The sequence below is a fragment of the Oncorhynchus mykiss genome, chromosome 7, assembly GCF_013265735.2.
Source record: "Oncorhynchus mykiss isolate Arlee chromosome 7, USDA_OmykA_1.1, whole genome shotgun sequence".
Taxonomy (NCBI): Eukaryota; Metazoa; Chordata; class Actinopteri; order Salmoniformes; family Salmonidae; genus Oncorhynchus; species Oncorhynchus mykiss.
Genome location: NC_048571.1, coordinates 32,693,766 through 32,718,301, shown reverse-complemented (window position 1 = coordinate 32,718,301; position 24,536 = coordinate 32,693,766). Strand labels below are relative to the sequence as shown.

The 24,536-nt window shown below is 41.0% G+C and overlaps 1 protein-coding gene across 5 annotated transcripts in view; it reads right to left on the bottom strand.

Annotated features, from left to right (window-relative positions):
- The window catches only part of unm_sa1614 (un-named sa1614), a 113,076-nt gene that overhangs the window by 44,315 nt on the left and 44,225 nt on the right, over positions 1-24,536 (bottom strand). For 3 of the 5 annotated variants that reach the window (XM_036983158.1, XM_021609086.2, XM_021609084.2), the window contains 4 exons: positions 19,706-19,821; positions 13,433-13,500; positions 12,659-12,760; positions 12,103-12,343 (listed from right to left, as the gene is read on the bottom strand). In XM_036983158.1, coding sequence (XP_036839053.1) covers positions 12,103-12,343; positions 12,659-12,760; positions 13,433-13,500; positions 19,706-19,821 — 527 coding nt within the window. Of the gene's footprint in view, positions 1-3,894; positions 4,109-4,300; positions 4,374-4,665; positions 4,773-4,892; positions 4,930-12,102; positions 12,344-12,658; positions 12,761-13,432; positions 13,501-19,705; positions 19,822-24,536 lie in introns of those variants that run through there. The other 2 variants (XM_021609087.2, XR_005052569.1) reach the window with 2 other exon arrangements.

Below are 24,536 nucleotides of genomic sequence, written 5' to 3'. Positions count from 1 at the left end.
GAGACCTCTTTAATATTAGACATCGCGCATCAGCTGTTATTGACAAAAAGACACACACCCCCACCCCTCGTCTTCCCAGACGTAGCATCTCTGTTCTGCAGGAGCATGGGAAATCCTGCCAACTCTATATTATCCGTGTCGTCATTCAGCCACAACATAAGATATTACAGTTCTTAATGTCCCATTGGTAGGATAATCATAATCGTAGGTCATCAATTTTATTTTCCAATGATTGCATGTAAGCAAGTATAACGCAAGGCAGTACGAGTTTACTTGCTCGACTACGGATTCTCAGAAGGCAGCCCGGTCTGCGTCCTCTTTTCTTCATATATGCTCCAGACATACAGTGTGCTACAGTAGAAACTATTTGTATTTTTTTGTATTTGTATTTATTATGGATCCCCATTAGCTGCTGCCAAAGCAGCAGCTACTCTTCCTGGGGTCCAGCAAAATTAAGGCAATTTATACAATTTTAATTACAATACATTCACAACACACTGTGTGCCGTCACGACCCTACTCCACCACTACCACATATCTACAGTACTAAATCCATGTGTACAGTGAGGGAAAAAATGTATTTGATCTCCTGCTGATTTTGTACGTTTGCCCACTGACAAAGAAATGATCAGTCTATAATTTTAATGGTAGGTTTATTTGAACAGTGAGAGACAGAATAACAAAGAAATCCAGGAAAACGCATGTAAAAAATGTTATAAATTGATTTGCATTTTAATGAGGGAAATAAGTATTTGACCCCTCTGCAAAACATGACTTAGTACTTAGTGGCAAAACCCTTGTTGGCAATCACAGAGGTCAGATGTTTCTTGTAGTTGGCCACCAGGTTTGCACACATCTCAGGAGGGATTTTGTCCCACTCCTCTTTGCAGATCTTCTCCAAGTCATTAAGGTTGAGGCTGACGTTTAGCAACTCGAACCTTCAGCTCCCTCCACAGATTTTCTATAGGATTAAGGTCTGGAGACTGGCTAGGCCACTCCGGGGCCTTAATGTGCTTCTTCTTGAGCCACTCCTTTGAAGATACCTCTTGTGTCATGTATTGTGGGGTATGCATGGGTGTCCGAGCTGTGTGCTAGTAGTTCAGACAGACAGCATTCAACATATCAATACCTCTCATAAAACAAACTAGCGATGAAGTCACTCTCTCCTCCACTTTCAGCCAGGAGAGATTGACATGTTAATATTAGCTCTCTGTGTACATTCAGAGGCCAGCCATGCTGCCCTGTTCTGAGCCAATTGCAATTTTCCTAAGTCCTTATTATAACTAGGGCCTGTAGGACCTGCCTTGTTGATAGTGTTGTTAAGAAGGCAGAGCATCGCTTTATTATAGACAGACTTCTCCCCATTTTAGCTACTACTGCATCAATATGTTTTGACCATGACAGTTTAGTCATCTCAACTTGCTCACTTTACACATTATTTATTACAAGATTTAGTTGAGGTTTAGGGTCTAGTGAGTGTTTTGTTCCAAATACAATGCTTAAGAAATGTTTAGGTTTAACTTTTTCCTTGCCACCCACTCTGAAACCTTGTTGAGTGTTGCAGTCATTTCAGTCGCTGTAGTAGCTGACGTGTATAGTGTTGACTCATCCGCATACATACACACTCTGGCTTTATTCAAAGTCAGTGGCATGTCGTTAGTGCAAATTTTAAAAAGTAAGGGGCCAAAGCAGCTACCCTGGGGAATTGCTGATTCTAACTGTATTATGTTGAAGAGGCTTCCATTAAAAGAACACACTGTGTTCTGTTAGACAAGTAACTATTTATCCACAATATAGCAGGGGGTGTAAATCCATAACACATACGTTTTTCCAGCAGCAGACTATGATCGATAATGTCAAAAGCTGCACTGAAGTCTAACAAGACAGCCCCCACAATCGTTTTATCATCAATTTCTCTCAGCCAATCAGTCATTTGTGTAAGTGCTGTGCTTGTTGAGTGTCTGTCCCTATAAGCATGCTGAAAATATGTTGTCAATTTGTTTACTGTGAAATAGCATTGTGATAACAAAAAAAACTCCAGAAGTTTACTAACAGGCTGATTAAACAGACACATTCTTCAGTAAAAAGGTCCCCTAACAACCATCTGAAATGCCCTAGAGGCACCGATTCTTCCAATTTTAAAGTGTATTGTAGATCATTTCTCACATAAGGCGCAAGAAATTTAAAGGCTGATTTACCTCACAGGCTGACTACACCGCTCACGTCGCAAAATACATTTAGAAATCTGTTATTCAATTATTGTGCCAATGAGTGCCAAAGACCGTTCTATTTGTGTCGCATATCGCGCTGCAAGTCCCGCCTCTCCCATCTCCTCATTGGATTATAGAAGCAGGTACCCATGTGCCATATCCTCATTGGTTATGGGCGACTGAAAGAAGAACGAGGTCAGTGGCGGTAATGCACCTAATTTATGAAAGTTGCCAATCGCAATATTAAGTCAAGAGAAGAAAAAGCCTGGAAAGAGGAGAGAGGACTAGAAACAATTTTGTTGACCATTTTATGTGTGGATTAATTGTCGGAATAGAGGACCTTATGCATTTCAGGTAAAATAACAACTCAATGTTTATATCCCAGGACAAATTAGCTAGTAACAGCAAGCTAGCTAAAAAGAACAAACTAGTTAGCAAGTGCAAGCTAGCTAGCTAAATGGCCATAAATGTATAATGCTTTTCGACCGGTCCCAAATTAATATAATTGGTTCAGAGTTCGTTTTGATATGTTAACCTGCGTGGTGTGATCACGTTTGGTGTGGGGGGACAAAATACAAAAATGCACGATGGCGCACACGCGCAGCCAGTTTGGGTTCCGTGTAAAGGCTTGGTAACAGGCTGATTGGTCGGCTATTTTAGCCAGTAAAGGGGGCATTACTATTCTTGGATAGCGGAATTACTTTAGCTTCCCTCCAGGCCTGAGGGCACATGCTCTCTAGTAGCCTTAAATTGAAGATGTGGCAAATAGGAGTGGCAATATCATCTGCTATTATCCTCAGTAATCATCCATCCAGATTGTCAAACCCTGGTTGATTGTCATTGTTGATAGACAATTTTTTCACCTATTCCACACTGACTTCACGGAATTCAAAAGTACAATTCAGTCTGATATACAGTGTTTGTTGCTGGCATGTCATCCCTAAGTTTGCTTTTCTTGCCATTGAAAAAGTAATTAAAAGTAGTTCGCAATATCAGTGGGCTTTGTGACGAATGAGCCATCTGATTCAATGATTGAAGGAGCCGAGTTGGCTTTTTCCCAAAAAATGTAATTTAAGGTGACCCAAAGCGTCCTCCTTTAAAAGTTGTGAGCTTGCACCGCGGGACTTAGAGGCACCCTAAAACATTTGGTATGAATATTCATTCAAAACCTATCTATGAACCTCAGTTATCATAGTTGTTGTATCAAATTCAAGTCTGAAAGGCATTAATGAAGCCTATGGATAAAGTAGAATATAATAACTTTATTGTGCCAAGGAAGCAAGTCCAAAATACACACGTACTATAGTTATTACCACGCATGAGATTCCCACATTGTAGCCTGTACATTGAGTATATTCACTGATTATGTACTCTTCCTTGGAAAATAAAGGTGCGGTTCAGGTATGAATCTCTGAGACATTCTTTTTCAGTCATATCAAACTCCATTATTTGAATGATGCTGTGTCTACATGTATGTATTACAATTATACACTTCAACAGTGTTTACACCACTCCTGCTCCTGGGACATCAATGATTACACATTGTAACTATGCAACAGACTAGAAGCATGATTGATTTGTAATTCATATATACAGAAAAAAAACTATGCAAATCTAACTCCATTCATCTGCATTAATCTGAGGACAGAGGATAATATTTCAATGAGATACTTAATTTCAACAAGTGGAGAATGTGAAACGCTTTATTGAAAGAAGTTCATTATCCAGGTGTTAAAAGTACAGAAATGCATTAGAATTATGATAATTGTAATTTTATAAATACAAGTTCAATATGTGTCTCCTAAGGAGCCTTGGGCCCCCAGTTGGCCCGAAGGTTATCGTCAGAGCGGGTGAAATGGCGATGACAGGACTGGCTTCCTCTCGCACATCAAAACATACCTGCAGATGAGAGAGCATGATTAAGCCCTCTTTTAAAATATTCTAACATGGTCAGTCATCTTAAATCAGGAGGTGAAATGCAAAACTGACCTTGAATCATTAACTCTGGGACATCTACATCTCTGTCTGTATATTAATGGAAAGAATCTATTTAATAATACTTCCTGTTGACCCGACCAAGTGTCATCTCACCTATGATCATGCTGTGCCCTCTGTGTCAGCCAGTTCAGATGAGGGAGGGGTTCACCAAAACAGCTGATATAACCTAGAGGATTTAGGGAGAAGGGGAAGTGGGATGAAGTGAAGACGAGAGACTTATTGTGTGTGTGTGGTCTCACCTGGTGTCCACACTAAGTGGCTACAGAGTACTTTTTGCTGAAAAACAGACATGACTTGGCAGCAACAGATAAACACAGCCATTTTCACTGGACTATGTGGTGTAAATCTGAAAATTAGCAGCTGACATCTTAAGGGTTTTTTAATTAATGCATGTGAGACAGGTTCCATGTACAAGACAGGCAGAGATAGAGAAAAAGAACACAGAACAGTTTAATTACCTCTGGTTATGGACACTTTTGCTAGCAATAAAGCTTCCACAGCCTGTTCCTCAAACAGTGAACAACTGGCCATATCTACAGTTTCGACCCCTTGGTCAGCTCGCTCTCTGAAAGTGAAAACAGATATTTTTTTATAGATGTAAAAACAATAACTCAGATATGACCGTTCAATCTAAAGCAGCAGATGCCATTTTTAGGATACGTCAATACAGCCCAGTGCTGCTTACCTGAGAAGCCATCTTCGTAGGCGTCCGCTTTGACTTCCTTTGTGTCGGAAAAAAGTTGCTTTCAGAACAATTATTTTTGATTGAAAATAAAAAAGGTTTTGCTCTTGACAAAGAGACACAAATATACCTACATAGCATATAACAATTTGCCTGTGAATAACCACACCTTCATAAAAACCTGCTGCTGTATGCAAAATTCTTGACGCACAACCGAAGATGCTGCCATATCCTACCAGCATGCCCACAAGCGAGCCACTTAGGAGCAGAATGATGATGTGTGGAAGAGGGAAAGGAATGAGATTGGAACAGCAATTTGTTGCAAGTTAGGGAGGAGGGCTAATAGCTGAACAATAGACTATTCAACCTTTACTAAAGAATAGTCTAATGGCCGAGCTCGGTGTGAAAACCCCCACTCCTATCACAGACCAGATTTGCCCTAATGACCAAGGGGTAGCTAGCAACTCAATGTAATGACTTTCAAATAAGTTACCTTACACGTTATGTTGGCTGACAATTTGTTAGCTACGCTGTCCTTACGAACCACATAGCATATCATTACAGAAGTATGTACCGGTATGTTACCTAACGCTAGTAGTTATACATCAAACTTGACAGTATATTAACTATAGGCTACCTACCCAATGTTTATTGACTTGATTATTCTCATCATTCTTAGTTTAGCTAAATGGTATAGTCATTGTGCTTTCTCAAAGGACATTCGGGTGCTTTCGTAAATTCGCTCTGGCTATATATAGGCTGGACAATAGAACGAGTCAAAGGCTGAAAAACGGCTTCAGAACGTTGGCTAAACTGGAACACTAGCGCGAGTCCATAGAAAATTAATGGAATCGAATGTTCGCAGAGCCTGTTTTGACTGGAGTGATGCTTAGGATTCCATTAAAAAATGTATCCCTTTCTATTTTACCAATACAATATGTTTGTTGGACGAAACTGTAAAAAAACAACTTGTGAGGAAAGTAAACATCCGCACCTCGATGGTGTCAACTGTGCTTATGTCTGTGTAATGAAAAAGTAGGGAAAAAATAAAAACGGACTATTTCTGGACTAACGATTGATAACAAACGAGCTCGCTGCCCAGACTTACATAATTACAAAGAGGATATTCTCCTGATTAAAATGGTTCCCGTGTAATAGTTTTGCTTCCGTCCCTCTTCTCACCCCTAATTGGGGAATAGGAAACCATGGGAAGACCAGAGTTTCAATATTATTTTTGTTGTTTACATTTTGTTATTTGCATTTGAACTATAAAACAACATGAGCAGGTCTTACTGCCAACAATTGCAAAGCAGGCATTGTGACGTTGAACAATAAGCAGAGAATAGAACGTTCGGAAGGCAAGTTGGTGCCACGGTGCTAATCGAAATAATAGGCGCTGGCAGGGTGAAAAATGCCCTAAAGGCTAGTTTGTCCGCGATGACTTCAAAATGATGGCAAGCAGCTGGGAAATATGGTCATATTATGAAACTGGGCTCCACGGCAGATGCAATTAACTAGTTTTTATCAGAAAATAACGTAAAAAATTGTGTCCAGCCTACTATCTACATGGATTTCAGAGCACTCTCGTCTGAGTGTACCAGAGCACAGAATAATTACTTTACGAGTGCTCAACACCCTTTGAATATGGCCGGTGTCAGTAAACGTAGAAAAAAAGCATAATTAAATTGTTTCCAGCAGCACATTTACAGTCACCAACGCTCTGGTTAACACAAAAACTGTCTTACCAGCTCTGCTATGGCGATTAAAATGGTCAGGGTAGGCTAATTTCTGTCTGGAAGTAGCTAGCCAACATTAGCTTGGGTGCTTGACTGCCGTTGTAAGGCCAGAACGCTCAAATCAACCCTACTCCTCGGCCCAAACATCCAGTGTGCGCTCCGAGAGCGAAAAGGTCAGAATTTACAAACCGGCTATGAATGGAAACACCATCATATTAATCAAATTAATTAAGCCAAATTTCTTAAAATCAATCCCATATACTATGTTATTACAAAAAAGTTTTTAAATTCTCTGGTAATGCCAATATGGAATACTATCAAATGCTTCTCAAAGATGCCCTCTGGTGGTCAAACTAGCAATAACTTGCAGTAACAGAAGAAATGGCTGAGAATTAAATGACGTGCCACAGAATGCTGCAGTAGCACGCAGGGTGTGCCATAGTATGACAACTTTTAAAGGAGAATCCACTGTATCTTTGTTTCATAGTGTAATTTCTTTTTTTTAGTTTAGTTTTAGTTCTTACATTTGCAGTATGTTTGCCAATCAGTTGGGCTGCCAGACTTTATTGCCATAACTTTTGCCTCATCCCTCTCAACCATACAATTTTTCAATTCCTCATCAATCCAAGGGGATTTAACAGTTTTTACAGTCATTATCTTAATGGGTGCGTGCTTATTAGTAACTGGAATAACTAGTTTCATAAATGTGTCAAGTGCAGCATCTGGTTGCTCCTCATTAGAGACCACAGACCAGCAAATATTCTTTACATCATCAACATATACAAAACTTCTTGTATGACCTCTTATACACTATATTAGGCCCAGCCTTTGGAACCCCTAACTATAATGACAAAGTAATAAGGCACTTACTTTGATTGGAACGCACATGTTCAAAGTTATCATTAGTAATGAATAGCCAGTCGAAAATTGTGCCAGGGAGGAAAACTTTTTTTCTTCTCTTTTGTGGAAGAGAGATGTTATGAAGAGAGAAGTTTTTCCGGCTCAGTAATGCCTCAAATGTAAATTGTCCACGATAGTGAAATGGGCTACTTCTATGTGAATTAATTACGAGGTGGAACACAACTAAATTCAAATTGTTGTTAGAAAATAAAAAACTTGTTAGAAATAGTTGAAACATAGCCTATAAATAATTAGCGGGCAGCGTGCCTCTGAGGGCAGTGTGGGTTTAACTGTCCTGTTGGGTAATAATCACATTTTGTAACAGTGAGTGTATTCTGACATCATGCGCATAAAGATATTCATGCTGGGGTGAACATTAGAGCTATTTCAAACACACAGGTGAAAAGGTTAAAGAACGTGAAACAATGTTGTGCATGTTTGCTGCTCTTCATTAAATCATACTGTATATGCCGTTTATATGCCGCTGGATGTCCTTTAGGTGGTTGACCATTCGTGATACACACAGGAAACTGTTGAGCATGAAAAACCCAGCAGCGTTGCAGTTCTTGACACAAACTGGTGCACCTAGCACCTATTGCCATACCCTGTTTTAAGGCACTTTCACCCTCTGAATGTCTCTCAATTGTCTCAAGGCTTAACCCATCTCCTCCCCTTCATCTACACCGATTGAAGTGGATTTAACAAGTGACATCAATAAGGTATCATAACTTTCGCCTGGATTCACCTTGTCAGTCCTTGTCATGGAAAGAGCAGGTGTCCTTAATGTTTGGTATACTCTATCTATAGCCTACAGAAATGTGATCAGTTATACAGTTCATAAAAAAATATTATCTGGTAAAAGGCTGACATTGGTAAGTTGAAACACAAAGTAACAATAGCCTATGAATAAAGGGACTGCATGTCAATCTATTTATTACTAGGCTCTCACCAAGTCACACGCACAATTATGAGTTCTGTTATTTATGTTTTACATTTATTTAACTAGGCAAGACAGTTAAGAACAAATTCTTATTTACAATGACGGCCTACCCCGGCCAAACCTGGACGATGCTTGGCCAATTGTGTGCCACCCTATGGGACTCCCAATCACGGCCAAATGTGATACAGCCTGGATTCGAACCAGGGACTGTGACATCTCTTGCACTGAGATGCATTGCCTTAGACTGCTGTGCCACCACTGCAGTGCCTATTTCAAACACCATTTATTCATTGAAATCAGTGCTGCCATGTTAGTAATCTTTACATTTGTGGGAGAGCAACAATTCCAGACAAAATAACCAACTTTCTCTTTTTTTTTTTTTACAAACTCCAAGGTCCTCTGATAATAGCCTACAGGTCTTGTGTGCGATGACATCCGTGTGTTTTCCAAGACATTAGAGTCCTGGTGCTGCTCGCAGTTAGAGCAAGAAAACAATAACTGATTTGATAAATTGATGCTTAAAACAAAGCACTGCACACATTTTCATATGAATGTCCTACATTGAAAAGTTTTAGGAAATGGCAAGTTCACGTTCTCATCCATAAATGCATCTAAAATGCAAGTGCACTGTTCAAAAGCTCACGTCAGCAGTATGGGGGGCCTTTTCATAAGGAGGGACGTCTACTGTGGATCGCTAAAATAATGATTATTATCACACTTTCTCAATATAAATAGCCTATTAAGTGGACACACATTTGGCAGCAAGCACGAGACATCAGTGTAGCTTTTTATCGTCTAAACCTCCAGGCTTCCGTCATACTGGTAAATCAGTGCAGTCGCCTGGAAACTTTTCTCCCTGTGCCGATCAGTCACAATCAGTCTTCTTTTCATATCGAGAAAATGCAACTAGTAGCCTATTAACAGTTAGACTTTACATATTGGTGCCAATCACTACTAGCTTAATACTCCTCCAATCGATGGAAAGATGTGGTGTGGGATTGGCCAAAACAAGCCGTAATGCCTTGCTGAAGGCCATTCCTACCCAACATATAGGGTTTGAGTCTACTTTTCAATTAAACATCCTAGGCCTAGTTTAATTACTGATAATTCGATTCTAAAGATGTTAGATATTTTTTTAATTTACAAAGATATTTACAGACAGCTTTAAATAGACAGCTGTGTGTACAGGTGCAAGCGAAATAATTTGCTTATTTTGCAGCACTCGCTGAACAATATAATGCTTTGCTGAGGTGCTTCAGGGGGATATCATCCCCATGGGTGGAGCCAGCATCGCGTATGACTGCGCCGGGACCTTCGAAGACAGGGGTGCAAAACTGTTTGTCAATTTGACTGGAATTCCCAGGGTCCGCAAACCCCATTCTCTATGGGCCGCTGCCTCGCACTAGGCCTTCCAATCCCTCGCGGGGAGGGATTTGTCGATAGCGGTGGCCACTCAGCCATGGAGAGGGGACTAGGCTGTTGGAAGGTCGTCTAGGGGTCAGCGGGGTGGAGAATGAGAAGTTGGGTGGCGGAGGCATCTCCAAATCATTGTGCATCTTCGCAAGACACAGATCTTCGCAAGTGCATCTTTACAAGCCCCATGTAGTCTACTGCAAGAAGACAACTCGGGCCTCTCCACATTTCCCGAACCAGAGCATAGTTAATGCAACTCCTAAAGCATATGAAACACTCGTCCCTTCCTCCGATCGGGGAGTAAAAGTAAGCTAGAGTCAGTAAGCTAAGCCTCAAAACTTGTCTGTTTAGTGGGATTTTGGGACAGAAAAAGCAGTCCCAGAAGTAAAGCTAATTGTTATGCAGAATCCATAGCAGATGCAGTTGAAGTCGGAAGTTTACATACACTTAGGTTAATGACCCTTAGGTCATTAAAACTCGTTTTTCAACCACTCCACAAATTTCTTGTTAACTATAGTTTTGGCAAATCGGTTAGGACATCTACTTTGTGCATGACAAGTCATTTTTCCAACAATTGATTACAGATAGAATATTTCACTTATAATTCACTGTATCACAATTCCAGTGGGTCAAAAGTTTACATACACTGTTCACTGTGCCTTTAAACAGCTTGGAAAATTCCAGAAAATTATGTCAATTTGAGTCAATTGGAGGTGTACCTGTGGATGTATTTCAAGGCCTACCTTCAAACTCTGTGCCTCTTTGCTTGACATCATGGGAAAATCAAAAGAAATCCGCCAAGACCTCAGAAAACAATTGGAGACCTACACAAGTCTGGTTCATCCTTGGGAGCAACTTCCAAACACCTGAAGGTACCACGTTCATCTGTACAAACAATAGTACGCAAGTATAAACACCATGGGACAACGCAGCCGTCCTACCGCTCAGGAAGGGGACACGTTCTGTCTCCTAGAGATGAACGTACTTTGGTGCGAAAAGTGCAAATCAATCCCAGAACAGCAGCAAAGGACCATGTGAAGATGCTGGAGGAAACAGGTACAAAACTATCTATATCCACAGTAAAAGGAGTCCTATATCGACATAACCTGAAAGGCCATTCAGCAAGGAAGAAGCCACTGCTCCAAAACCTCCACAAAAAAGCCAGACTACGGTTTGCAACAAAGATCGTACTTTTTGGAGAATGTCCTAAGGTCTGATAAAACCAAAATAGAACTGTTTGGCCATAATGACCATCGTTATGTTTGGAGGAAAAAAGGGGAGGCTTGCAAGCCGAAGAACACCATCCCAAACATGAAGCATGGGGGTGGCAGCATCATGTTGTGGGGGTGGCAGCATCATGCTGTGGGGGTGCTTTGCTGCAGGAGGGACTGGTGCACCTTACAAAATAAATGGCATCATGAGGCAGGAAAATTATGTGGATATATTGAAGCAACATCTCAAGACATCAGTTAAAGCTTGGTCGCAAATGGGTCTTCCAAATATCCCCAAGCATACTTCCAAAGTTGTGGCAAAATGGCTTAAGGACAACAAAGTCAAGGTATTGGAGTGGCCATCACAAAGCCCTGACCTCAATCCTTGTGGGAAAAAGCGTACGCGAGCAAGGAGGCCAACAAACCTGACTCAGTTACACCAGCTCTGTCATGAGAAATGGGCCAAAATTCACACAACCTATTGTGGGATGCTTGTGAAAGGCTGCCCGAAGCAGCATGTTACCAAATACTAAATGAGTGTATGTAAACCCACTGGGAATGTGATGAAATAATAATAATAATAATTCTCTACTATTATTCTGACAATTCACATTCTTAAAGTAAAGTGGTGATCCTAACTGACCTAAGACAGGGAACTTTTACTAGGATGAAATGTCAGGAATTGTGAAAAACTGTGTTTAAAACTATTTGGCTAAGGTGTATGTAAACTTCTGACTTCAACTGTACTTAAAGGTTGATAAAACACAGTTCTGACCCACCCTGGTAAAGGTTGAGTAAACACGGTTCTCACCCTCCCTGGTAAAATGCACACAGGTAGAATCCACTGGGAAAGCAGTCAGAGTTCGTTGAAAGCCATCCCAGCTCTATTAATGCATTTATCTCATCAAAGATACATGCATACATAATGATTAATATGGGATAGATATAATCCGGTTCTAAATCCTAGAAAACTACAGTCTGGGTTGAAGAAGAGAAGACGGCGTGGGACTCACCTTTGACTCTAGAAGGGAGAGACGGGGCAGGCGAGGAGAGTGGAGCATGCAGGGGGCTGTCAAGGCTGCGAGTGTGAGAGCTGGGACTGGCGTACACCTCCCGCTTCTGATTGTGGGCCAGTGCTAGCCTGCGACCCACACTGAAGAGTCCACCTCCTCCTCGGTCCAGGGTGGAGGAGCTGGTGTGGGTCTGGTACAGATTGAAGGGCCGAGAAGAGCGGCCCATCTTTACTGGACCTGTCTAAGTAAGTAACAAACAAACAAAAAACGTACTCTCTCGGTCTCGCTCTCTAAAAACTCAGCAGTCATAACAGACAGTAGAAATAGACTGCTACAAATAATCTTTCTGACTAACTAACGCCTCAGAATCAGGATCGCAGCAGACACCATACAGTTGTGAAGGACTGGGTCGTATTGATTAGGGCATGCAAGTGAAAACATTTTAAAACATTTAATAACGAGAAAAAGTGTCAATTTATCAAATAGTTTCTCCCTGTTTTACTCCGTTTTCTCTCTCCATTTGATACCAAATGAACACGACCATAATATTGCTGACCTTGTCATCCAGGTCATCATCACTCTCATCCAGATCATCCTGACGCAGCTGCCACTCGTATTCCACGTGCATGTTGAACTGGTTACTCTGGGACTGGTTGATCTGGTACACAACACACAACAGGAGAATTGCCACGTGTCAATCATCATATATCATACTATATAGAAACGCAGCCACTGCATACTATATATACAGTGCCTTGCGAAAGTATTCAGCCCCCTTGAACTTTGCGACCTTTTGCCACATTTCAGGCTTCAAACAAAGATATAAAACTGTATTTTTTTGTGAAGAATCAACAACAAGTGGGACACAATCATGAAGTGGAACGACATTTATTGGATATTTCAAACTTTTTTAACAAATCAAAAACTGAAAAATTGGGCGTGCAAAATTATTCAGCCCCTTTACTTTCAGTGTAGCAAACTCTCTCCAGAAGTTCAGTGAGGATCTCTGAATGATCCAATCTTGACCTAAATGACTAATGATGATAAATACAATCCACCTGTGTGTAATCAAGTCTCCGTATAAATGCACCTGCACTGTGATAGTCTCAGAGGTCCGTTAAAAGCACAGAGAGCATCATGAAGAACAAGGAACACACCAGACAGGTCCGAGATACTGTTGTGAAGAAGTTTAAAGCCGGATTTGGATACAAAAAGATTTCCCAAGCTTTAAACATCCCAGTGAATTGAGTGAATTGGTTTAGTTAATTACTTAAGCCCCTACTTCTTGAACAGTGTAGCTGTGAGTCAGCTGTAGTCAGGGTGGACTCACCAGCTCCTCACAGTGCGTGTTTTTTAATCTGCTAGCAATATCCAGCCCAGTCTCGCCCACCTCATTCTCTGAAAGAGAAACAACAAAGAGCACAGCTGGGATCATCATCAAGCATTAATGGCTGGCACAACAACCACTTGTATGCAAAGCCACAATATATGAAGCCTTCATTGCCATGTGACACAACACAACAATGAAATACATTACAACTCATTTTTACCTCAAATTAGTCCTTTTGGAAGTTTTTCTTGGTAAGCCATTCTCATGATTTTTGTCAGTTGTTGTTGAGCACCCCTCCTTTCTTTTGTTTGCTGAAGGCCCACCTGAACGCTTACCTATTTATTGGCATTTTGACAGACTATCTGGCCTGACGCCGCTCACAATTTCTGACTAACCATAAAGGAGGATCTACCACTATTGTTGGAATATACTTTAATTAATGAAGAATGACTTAGTTTGCTGAAATCAGAGTAAATACTAACACTCAGAATCTTCATCCTTTACGGATTAATAAGCACAAAACATCCTCCTACCGCACTCCCTGTTCAATGACTTGGCACAAGTACCTGAACATGCAGAATCCACAAAAAAGCATCAAGCTCCTAGACATACTATTTACTTAGAAACACATAGAGGTGTTTACGGATTCACAAAGCCCTAGCTTTTGGCTTTATGAAGAGTTTTTGTGCAAATGAAAACATGTCTTGAATAAATGCTCTTTGGATTTGATGCTGCTCTTCATTGAGAAACCCAAGGCAGAAAAATAAAGAATCTCCATTGACCTCTCGAAATGAAAATCCAACAAAAAGTGGATATAGAGACTTAACACACTCCAATGAGATATCCATATCAAATCACATTTTATTTGTCATATGCGCCAAATACAACAGGTAGACCTTACCATGAAATGCTTACTTACAAGCCCTTAACCAACAATGCAGTTCAATAAATTGAGTAAATAAAATATTTTCTAAGTAAACTAAAGTAAAATATAAAATAAAAAGTAACACAATAAGATTACATAACAATAACGAGGCTATACACGGGGTCAACGTAAATAGTCCGATGGCAATTGTATTAATTGTTCAGCAGTCTTATGGCTTGGGTGTAGAAGCTGTTAAGGAGCCTTTTGGACAGGGCGATCCGGTACCACTTGCCGTACAGTAGCAGAGAGAACAGTCTATGACTTGGGTGACTGGAGTCTGACAATTTTATGGGCCTTCCTCTGACACCGCCTAGTATATAGGTCCTGGATGGCAGGAAGCTTGGGCACAGTGTTGAATTGGGTCGTATGAACTACCCTCTGTGGCGCCTTATGGTCGGATGCCAAGCAGTTGCCATACCAGGCGGTGATGCTCTTGATGGTGCAGCTTTTCAGTCTCCGCCCTCTTCACGACGGTCTTGGTGTATTTGGACCATGATAGATTGTTGGTGATGTGGACACAAAGGAACTTGAAAATCTTAACATTGATCGGGCTGTAGTGGAGCGGGTTAATGGGGGCATGATGGACTACAGGAAAAGGAGGGTCAAAGACCATCTCCTTTGTCTTGCTCACACTGAGCGAGAGGTTGTTGTCCTGGTGTCTCTGACCTCCTCCCTATAGGCTGTCTTATCGTTGTTGGTGAATAGGACTACCACTTCTTGCATCGTGAGTGTGGAAGATGTGTTGTTGCCTACCCCTACTACCTGGGGGAGGTCCATCAGGAAGTACAGGATCCAGTTGCAAAGGGAAGTGTTTAGTCCCATGGTCCTTAGCTTAGTGATGAGCTTTGTGGGCACTATGGTGTTGAACGCTGAGCTGTAATAAATGAAAAGCATTCTCACATTGGTGACCCGTTTTGCACGCGGGTGACTACTTTAAAGGAGAGCCGTTTGAACGAAAATAATTTTTCATCAAAATGTTTTTTTGAGGCAGAAATGCATTCTGGAACATGTGCCTTAATAACAAACTTGTATGCCATCTGTAAATACGAATAAAATTGTTAAATTACGAGCATAGTTGGTTTAGCCACAGAAAAAGTCAGCAACCTTTCCACTACCCATGATTGGCTGAGATAATGAGTGGGCTGGACATGCCGAAAGATGAGTTTGGATTGGTCTGCCATATAGCACACTTCTGTCTATTTGAGTTGGTCAGTAATCCTGTTTAACGCAGCTTTTTTTAATGTATTGCGTAGTAAAATTTAACAAATAGACTCAACTATGCAAGTATCCATTTCAATAGAATATCACTGCAACAACTGTTTCAGAGCACTCTCGTCTGAGCGTGCCAGACGGCAGAATAACTGATGGATTTATAAAAACACATCACCGGTTGAATATGGCCTGTGTCAGTAAATGTCGGTAAAAAAGCATAATTAAATTGTTACCAGAGGCACAGTTACAGTCACCAACGCTCTAGATAACATGAAAACGGCTCTGCTAGGGCAAGTAAAATGGTCAGAGTTTGGGTGGGGGTTAAAGCTTAAAATTATTCTTAAGGCATTGCACACGATCAGTGTGACTTGACACAACGGGCCAAGCAAGCTGTACATACAAAACGGAAACGACGTCTTATTTAATGATAGTGTTTGCAGTCTGCTGTGAAGCATTCATCCATGTATACTGGTAAGAGTCCAGCTACAGATTCAGATATTATACGTTTCTAATTTTGTCAGAAAGTTGTTTTCATTGCAAGTTAAAGCTTACTGTTAGCTAGCTAGCTAGCGGGTGTAAAATGGATGGCTCGCTAGCTAACATTACATTTATGACCTGTGTGTAGTAATGTTGAGACGCAGGGCCTCAAGCTTCATGATGAGCTTGGAGGGTACTATTGTGTTGAATGCTGAGAAATGAACAGCATTCTTACATAGGTCTTCCTCTTTTCCAGATGGGATAAGGCAGTGTGCAGTGTGATGGCAATTGCATCATCTGTGGACCTATTGGGGCGGTATGCAAACTGAAGTGGGTCTAGGGTGGCAGGTAAGATGGAGGTGATATGATCCTTGACTAGTCTCTCAAAGCACTTCATGATGACAGAAGTGAGTGCTACAGGGCGATAGTCATTTAGTTCAGTTATCTTTGCCTTCTCTGGTACAGTAACACTGGTGGCCATCTTGTACCATGTGGGGACAGCAGATAGGACAGGGAGTGATTGAATATGTCCGTAAACACACCATCCAGCTGGTCTGCGCATGCTCTGAGGAAGCAGCTAGGGATGCCGTCTGGGCCAGCAGCCTTGCAAGGGTTAACACGTTTAAATGTCTTACTCACGTCAGCCACGGAGAAAGAGAGAAGGGAACCGCAGTCCTTGGTAGCGAGCCGTGTCGGTGTCACTGTATTATCCTCAAAGCGGGCAAAGGTGTTTAGTGTGTCTGGGAGCAAGACGTCAGTGTCCGTGACGTGGCTGGTTTTCTTTTTGTAGTCCGCTCTCTTTTCGTTTATAAGGCCATCTTGTGCAAACTTCTTCCATACCTTACTCCATTGTTAAATTACAGATATACGAGTCACCAGTCCCGATCACAGGGATGGCGAACGCTGGAGATCCCTTCGATTCCACTGAAGGTAGATCTGCATTCAGTTTTTTTGCACCTTGTGTGGAAAGATCTCCAAATGCCTTTAGGGCATTTCAGACAGGGCATTTCATAGATAAGGAATTTCAGACAGTGCATTTCAGACACAGCCCAACATTAAAGATCCTTCAAAGTCAACTCTGATTTATCTTGTTTTAACAAATTTCTTCGCCCAAGATATTAGTGACCATTGACCAGTTTGTCAGAGAGCCTTGTGTCCTCACAAAGAGGAACTTTAAAAACTTCAGTGAACATTATCTTTCAGCTATCCCTGAACCAGATTTAGCATTCAGCCTTTTTGCAGATGTTTTCTATGCTATTGTGGATAATTAGGTAGATTGAATGCATGGTACTCTCCGGAATTATCAGAAGTCATTCATAAAAGAGATGATGCTTGGGTCAAAGCCAGGAACACAGGATTAGGTCTGGACTAGCAAGCGTTTAAGGAATTGAGGAATCATTGTGTAAGAAATCAGAAAGGCTAAATCTGATTATGTAACCGCTCTTTCGGATTGTAATGGGAACCCGGCAAAATTCTGGAAAACTGTCAAATCCCTAAAGGGTTCTACTTCCTCCTCTCTGCCACAAGACAAAAAATTGCTATCATTGATGTATTTAATCACCAATTTATTTCAGCGAGCTCTCTCTTTGAAATAACTTCTAAGTCTATTCACAATGATACCGGGCAGGATTTTGATAGGGGAAACTTGCTGAGTGATAAGATACATTTTTTCTAGGCTATTTACAGAATAAAAAAGTCCTGGATGCTTTGCTAGCAATAGACAACAAGAAATCCACATAAATCCAATTGGATCCATGTTTGCTGAAGTGTGCAGCGCCCATTCATTGTGGGCTCAATAACCCAGATTTATCAGCTCGTGCTGCAACTTCATAAGGGCGGGGAGAGTAGTGATCTTAATTCCAGAACCATTTCAAGGCTTCCTTGTCTAGCTAAGATTCCTGAATCCTTGGTAAATGAACAACTTTCCTCTTTTCTATCTGAGAAATGTATTTTGAATGTAGAACAATCATGGTTTAGGTATTAGGCATAGCACTATTACAGCAATCACTTTAGTTGCTAATGATCTTGTCAATGCTTTAGACACTAAAATTAAATGTGCTGCTTTGTTTGTGAACCTGTCAAAATATTTTGATACTGTTTAACATTTTATTAAATAAGTTGTCCTCAATAGGCCTGAGCTCCGACACATGTTCATGGTTTCATGATTATCTTTGTGGCAGAACTCAGGACATCGTGATTGATGAGGTTAAGTCAGAATTTCTTGAAGCACAAAGGTGTTCCGCAGGGTTCGATACTAGAAACGGTTCTTTTCACTATTAATATCAATGTTATTGGTCCATCTGTAAAAATAAATATATCATCTAAATGTGGCTGATACTATTATGTACGCAATTGCCCCATCTGCTGACCTGGCTGTGATAAGACTACAGTCCGATTTTGCAGTTGTGCAGGAAGTCCTTAGTGATTTAAAACTCGTACTTAATACCGGCAAAATACATGTTGTTTTCAAGTTCTAGTAAGATTGTCTCAATTGCCTTCTCTTTACTCATCGGATGGTTAAATAATCGAACAAGTTGCTGCATACAAATACCTTGGTATTTATTGTAAAAAAAAAAAAACATACGACTGAGCTTGTTAATAAACTAAGACAGTTTATTCAAGAGACAGTTTTATTATTCTTCACTGTATTCTTTACCAAAAGGTTGGTGTCTACAGAGTGACACGGAACCCAAATCGGTCATGCGCTATCGTGCATAAATGTATTGTGTCCCCCCACACCAAACGTGATCATGACATACAGGTTAAAATATCAAAACAAACTCTGAACCAATTACACTAATTTGGGGACAGGTCGAAAAACATACATTTATGGCAATTTAGCTAGCTAGCTTGCACTTGCTAGCTAATTTGTCCTATTTAGATAGCTTGCTGTTGCTAGCTAATTTGTCCTAGGATATAAACGTTGAGTTATTTTACCTGAAATGCACAAGGTCCTCTACTCCGACAATTAATCCACACATAAAACGGTCAACCGAATCGCTTCTAGTCATCTCTCCTCCTTCCAGGCCTTTTCTTCTCTGGACTTTATATTGCGATTGGCAACTTTCATAAATTAGGTTCATTACCGCCACCGACCTCGTTCGTCTTTCAGTCACCCACGTGGGTATAACCAATGAGGTGATGGCACGTGGGTACCTGCTTCTATAATCCAAGGAGGAGATTGGAGAGGCGGGACTTGCAGCGCGAAATGCGAGACAAATAGAACTGACTTCTATTTTAGCTCTTGGCAACGCAGACGCTCGTGGGCGCACAATAATTGAATAATAGATGTATTTATGTATTTTGCAATGCTCTCGCACGCTCTCGCAGTGTATTTTGTATTTTGATGTGTATTGTGTTAGACAGGGCTCATCTAAAAGAGCCTTTAAAATGTTAAATAAAAACCTTTAGGCTTTTTAAAAAGAAGATCAATTAAGAGAAGATTAATTCACAGTAAAAAAAAAAAAGGTAAAAAAAACACTTCGTCCCATTGACAGCAATGCATGACATTGACTACAGTCACAGGGAATTATGCCTCACACAGAACAGCATGGATGGAACATGGATAGACATTGAACAGAGAAGGCATTTCTGATCTCAGGAGCAGACCACTAGGGTGCAGGCCTGGTCTTTAGCAAGGGACTACTCATAACACTCACTGTTATGTATGTTGGCCTTGGCTCGGAGAAGCAGTTTAAGACACTCTGTTCTGTTGTGCAGACAACAGTAATGCAACGCACTGTTTCCCCTGGCAGTCTGGACATCCAGATTGTTGCTGTAACAAAATCAAAACACAACACGGTTATACTCATACAATACACTGGGATATAAACCTTTGACATGTTAGACTGACTAAGAATAACACAGGAGCCACTGTCTGACAAATCCATGATGAATAACAACTATCTACTCGGCATGTTTGGCTAACATCCTTGACATGGTCCCATAACTTAGAAGACATGCAGTAAATCTAATCTAGTGTCCTGTGTGAACTTAAGTTTTTCTCTCTCGCTCGCCCTGAGCCAATGCCTACCTGGCTACCTGACCTGATGACTCTTGTTCTGCCTGCGGCTAGGGAACCCTGACCTGTTCACCGGATGTGATACCTGGTCCCAAACCTGCTGTTTTTGACCCATTCACTCCCTCTCCCTCCCCCTCACCTGTTGTCTTGACCTCTAAATGCTCAGCTATGCTCAGACCTCTAAATGCCAACTGACATTTACTCCTTGCAACCAATATAATGTTATATACTGTATATGGGGATACAACCAACCCATCTCTGCAGATTTAGCTGTGAAGAGACAATCATTAGATCACTTGTTTTGGTACTGCCCATATGTTGCTCTACTCATCTCATAGGTATATACTGTATTTTATACCATCTTTTGCATTTATCCTATGCTGCTCGGTCATTGCTCATCCATATATTTATGAGTGTATATATTCTTATTCCATTCCTTTACTTAGATTTGTATGTATTAGGTAGTTGTTGTGGAATTGTTAGATTACATGTTAGATATTGCTGCACTGTTGGAACTAGAAGCACAAGCATTTAGCTACACCCGCAATAACGTCTGCTAACCATGTATGTGACCAACGCATTCTTATTTGATTTGAGATGCTGGGAGCTGACGTTGGTCGTAGTTCACATGGGGTCAAACGACATCAGAAGGGCTAGCTCGGAACATCTGAAAATGTATTTTAAAGAACTGACTTGAGCAATTAAAGACTCCAAAAAACAGCCAGTCATTTCAAGTCCAGTACCATCGTTGGGCCGAGGGTGTGAAAGATTCAGCAGGCTACTGGCATTACACATTTGGCTAACTGTACTGTAGCTCTGATGGAATCACTTTTATGATGGAAACAGAAGGTACTCTACAGCAGGAACTCTACCAGAGGTACACGCACAAGTTGTTCTGCTTCCACAAGCATATCCAAAGCTGGCATCAGTAATTCTACATTTGTTGTTAGCCCAGCTAGCATGGACACTGACAGTTGTGAATCTGATGCAGCCGAAGCGCTACTGCCCCCTTACACCGGAAAGCACCGAACAACAGACAGGGACATTGGAACATCGAAGAGGCGCTAAAATGATGAGAAATACATTGATTTGGGGTTCACTTATATTGGGAGTAGTGCCTTTCCTCAGCCACAGTTATATGTGCAAAAGTACTCTCACAACTCGATTAAACCTTCACTCTTGCGCAGACATTTAGAAACAAAACATGCCAATTTGAAAAATAAGCCACAGGAGTTTTTTCAGCAAAAATTAAGACGACTTTCAAGTAGCAAGACATGTATAAAAGCAGAGCTCTACTCTGTCTGCATTAACAAGGACAGCACACAGGTCTTTCCATCATTGTATGATTTTGTGTCTGAAAATGAACTCAAACTTACGGACAATGTCAAATGTGATATAGCGAAGCACCCGAGTGAGTTGGGTGTGCAATTACGCAGGTACTTTCCAGAAAATGGATGACAAACAACTGGATTCGTTATCCCTTTCATGCCCTGCCTCTAGTCCACCTACCGATATCTGAACAAGAGAGCCTCATCGAAAATGCAACAAGCGGTTCTGTGAATTGAATTTAAATCCGAAGCCACTGACAGATTTCTGGATTGGGCTACGCTCAGAGTATCCTGCCTTGGCAAATCGCGCTGTTAAGACACTGATGCCCTTTGCAACCACGTACCTATGTGAAAGTGGATTCTCGGCCCTCACAAGCATGAAAACTAAATACAGGCACAGGCTGTGTGTGGAAAATAATTTACGACTGAGACTCTCGCCAATACAACCCAACATTGCAGAGTAATGAGCATCCTTTCAAGCACATCCTTCTCATTAACCTGTGGTGAGATATTCACAATTTTCGATGAACAAATAAGGTTTTATATGTAAGATGGTTAAATAAAAGAGCAAAATTATTGATATTATTATTATTATTATTATATTATTTGTGCCCTGGTCCTATAAGAGCTCTGTCACTTCCCACAAGCCGGGTTGTGACAAAAACTCACACTCATTCTTATGTTAAATAAATGTATCATATTGTGTGTGTGGGGCAGGCTTACAATGATGGCAAAACACAACATTTATGTGTGCGCTGACCCTGGTGGTAGAGGGGGTATGCAGCTGGAGGTTGAATGTTTGAAGGGGTACGGGACTATAAAAAGTTTGGGAACCACTGCTCTACAGGAATGATGGAGTCCATCCTAATCATCTTGGCTCCTGGACTCTGTCCACGCATTTCAAGGCACCGTTGAAACAATGACTTATCAATGACCAGCTCAGTTAATCCCTACCATTGTGACAATGAGTCGTCATAATGCTGCATCAAATGTAAATTATCCTAGGGGCTTTGCCAGACATAATGCAAGTAACTTAATTTATGTCCCTCTAATTGCCCTGAAAACCTATGTTAATCCTACAGCTACTGCATGCAGTAATCATGAGCGTATGAACCAGAGATATACAGGTTTCACTGAGGCGGTGTGCCCTAGTAGGAAGACCACTGTGTGCAGCTCACCCTGCACTATCAGCTCCAATATAAGTAACATGAGCAAGTCTACTTCTGATAAGCTTCCCAGTAAAGCCTTAAAAACAATCAAGCAACCCAGAAAAGTGCAACAGAAATAGCTCATATTAACATATGCAGCCTGATAAACAAGGTCCATGAAGTCAATAACTTACTTGTAACAGATGACATTCATATTCTGACTATTTCTGAAACTGACTTAGATAATACCTTTGATGATACAGTGGTAGCAATACATGGTTATAACATCTACCGAAAAGACGGAAATGCCAATGGGGGCGATGTTGCGGTCTATATTCACAACCACATTCCTGTAAAGCATGTGAAATATTGTTGAAGTAATATGACTACAGGTTCATCTGCCTCACCTTAAGCTCATTATTGTGGGAAGCTGCTATAGACCACCAAGTGCTAACAGTCAGTATATGAATAATGTGTGTGAAATGCATGTGTAATCAGCGGAGAATAATATTTTCTGGGTGATTTAAATATTGACTGGCTCTCATCAAGCTGTCCACTCAAGAAAAAACTTCAAACAATAACCAGCGGCTGCAACATGGTTCAGGTTGTCAGTCAACCTACCAGGGTAGTTACAAACAGCACAGGAATGAAATCATTAACATGTATTGATAACATCTTTACTAATGCTGCAGAAATCTCCTTTAAAGCAGCATCCAAATCCATAGGATAGTGATCACAATATAGTAGCCATATCTAGGAAAACCAAAGTTCCAAAGACTGGGTCTAATATACAGTGCCTTGCGAAAGTATTCGGCCCCCTTGAACTTTGCGACCTTTTGCCACATTTCATGCTTCAAACATAAAGATATAAAACTGTATTTTTTTGTGAAGAATCAACAACAAGTGGGACACAATCATGAAGTGAAACGACATTTATTGGATATTTCAAACTTTTTTAACAAATCAAAAACTGAAAAATTGGGCGTGCAAAAATATTCAGCCCCCTTAAATTAATACTTTGTAGCGCCACCTTTTGCTGCGATTACAGCTGTAAGTCGCTTGGGGTATGTCTCTATCAGTTTTGCACATCGAGAGACTGACATTTTTTCCCATTCCTCCTTGCAAAACAGCTTGAGCTCAGTGAGGTTGGATGGAGAGCATTTGTGAACAGCAGTTTTCAGTTCTTTCCACAGATTCTCGATTGGATTCAGGTCTGGACTTTGACTTGGCTATTCTAACACCTGGATATGTTTATTTTTGAACCATTCCATTGTAGATTTTGCTTTATGTTTTGGATCATTGTCTTGTTGGAAGACAAATCTCCGTCCCAGTCTCAGGTCTTTTGCAGACTCCATCAGGTTTTCTTCCAGAATGGTCCTGTATTTGGCTCCATCCATCTTCCCATCAATTTTAACCATCTTCTCTGTCCCTGCTGAAGAAAAGCAGGCCCAAACCATGATGCTGCCACCACCATGTTTGACAGTGGGGATGGTGTGTTCAGCTGTGTTGCTTTTACGCCAAACATTACGTTTTGCACAGTTGCCAAAAAGTTCAATTTTGGTTTCATCTGACCAGAGCACCTTCTTCAACATGTTTGGTGTGTCTCCCAGGTGGCTTGTGGCAAACTTTAAACGACACCTTTTATGGATATCTTTAAGAAATGGCTTTCTTCTTGCCACTCTTCCATAAAGGCCAGATTTGTGCAATATACAACTGATTGTTGTCCTATGGACAGAGTCTCCCACCTCAGCTGTAGATATCTGCAGTTCATCCAGAGTGATCATGGGCCTCTTGGCTGCATCTCTGATCAGTCTTCTCCTTATATGAGCTGAAAGTTTAGAGGGACGGCCAGGTCTTGGTAGATTTGCAGTGGTCTGATACTCCTTCCATTTCAATATTATCGCTAGCACAGTGCTCCTTGGGATGTTTAAAGCTTGGGAAATATTTTTGTATCCAAATCCGGCTTTAAACTTCTTCACAACAGTACCTCGGA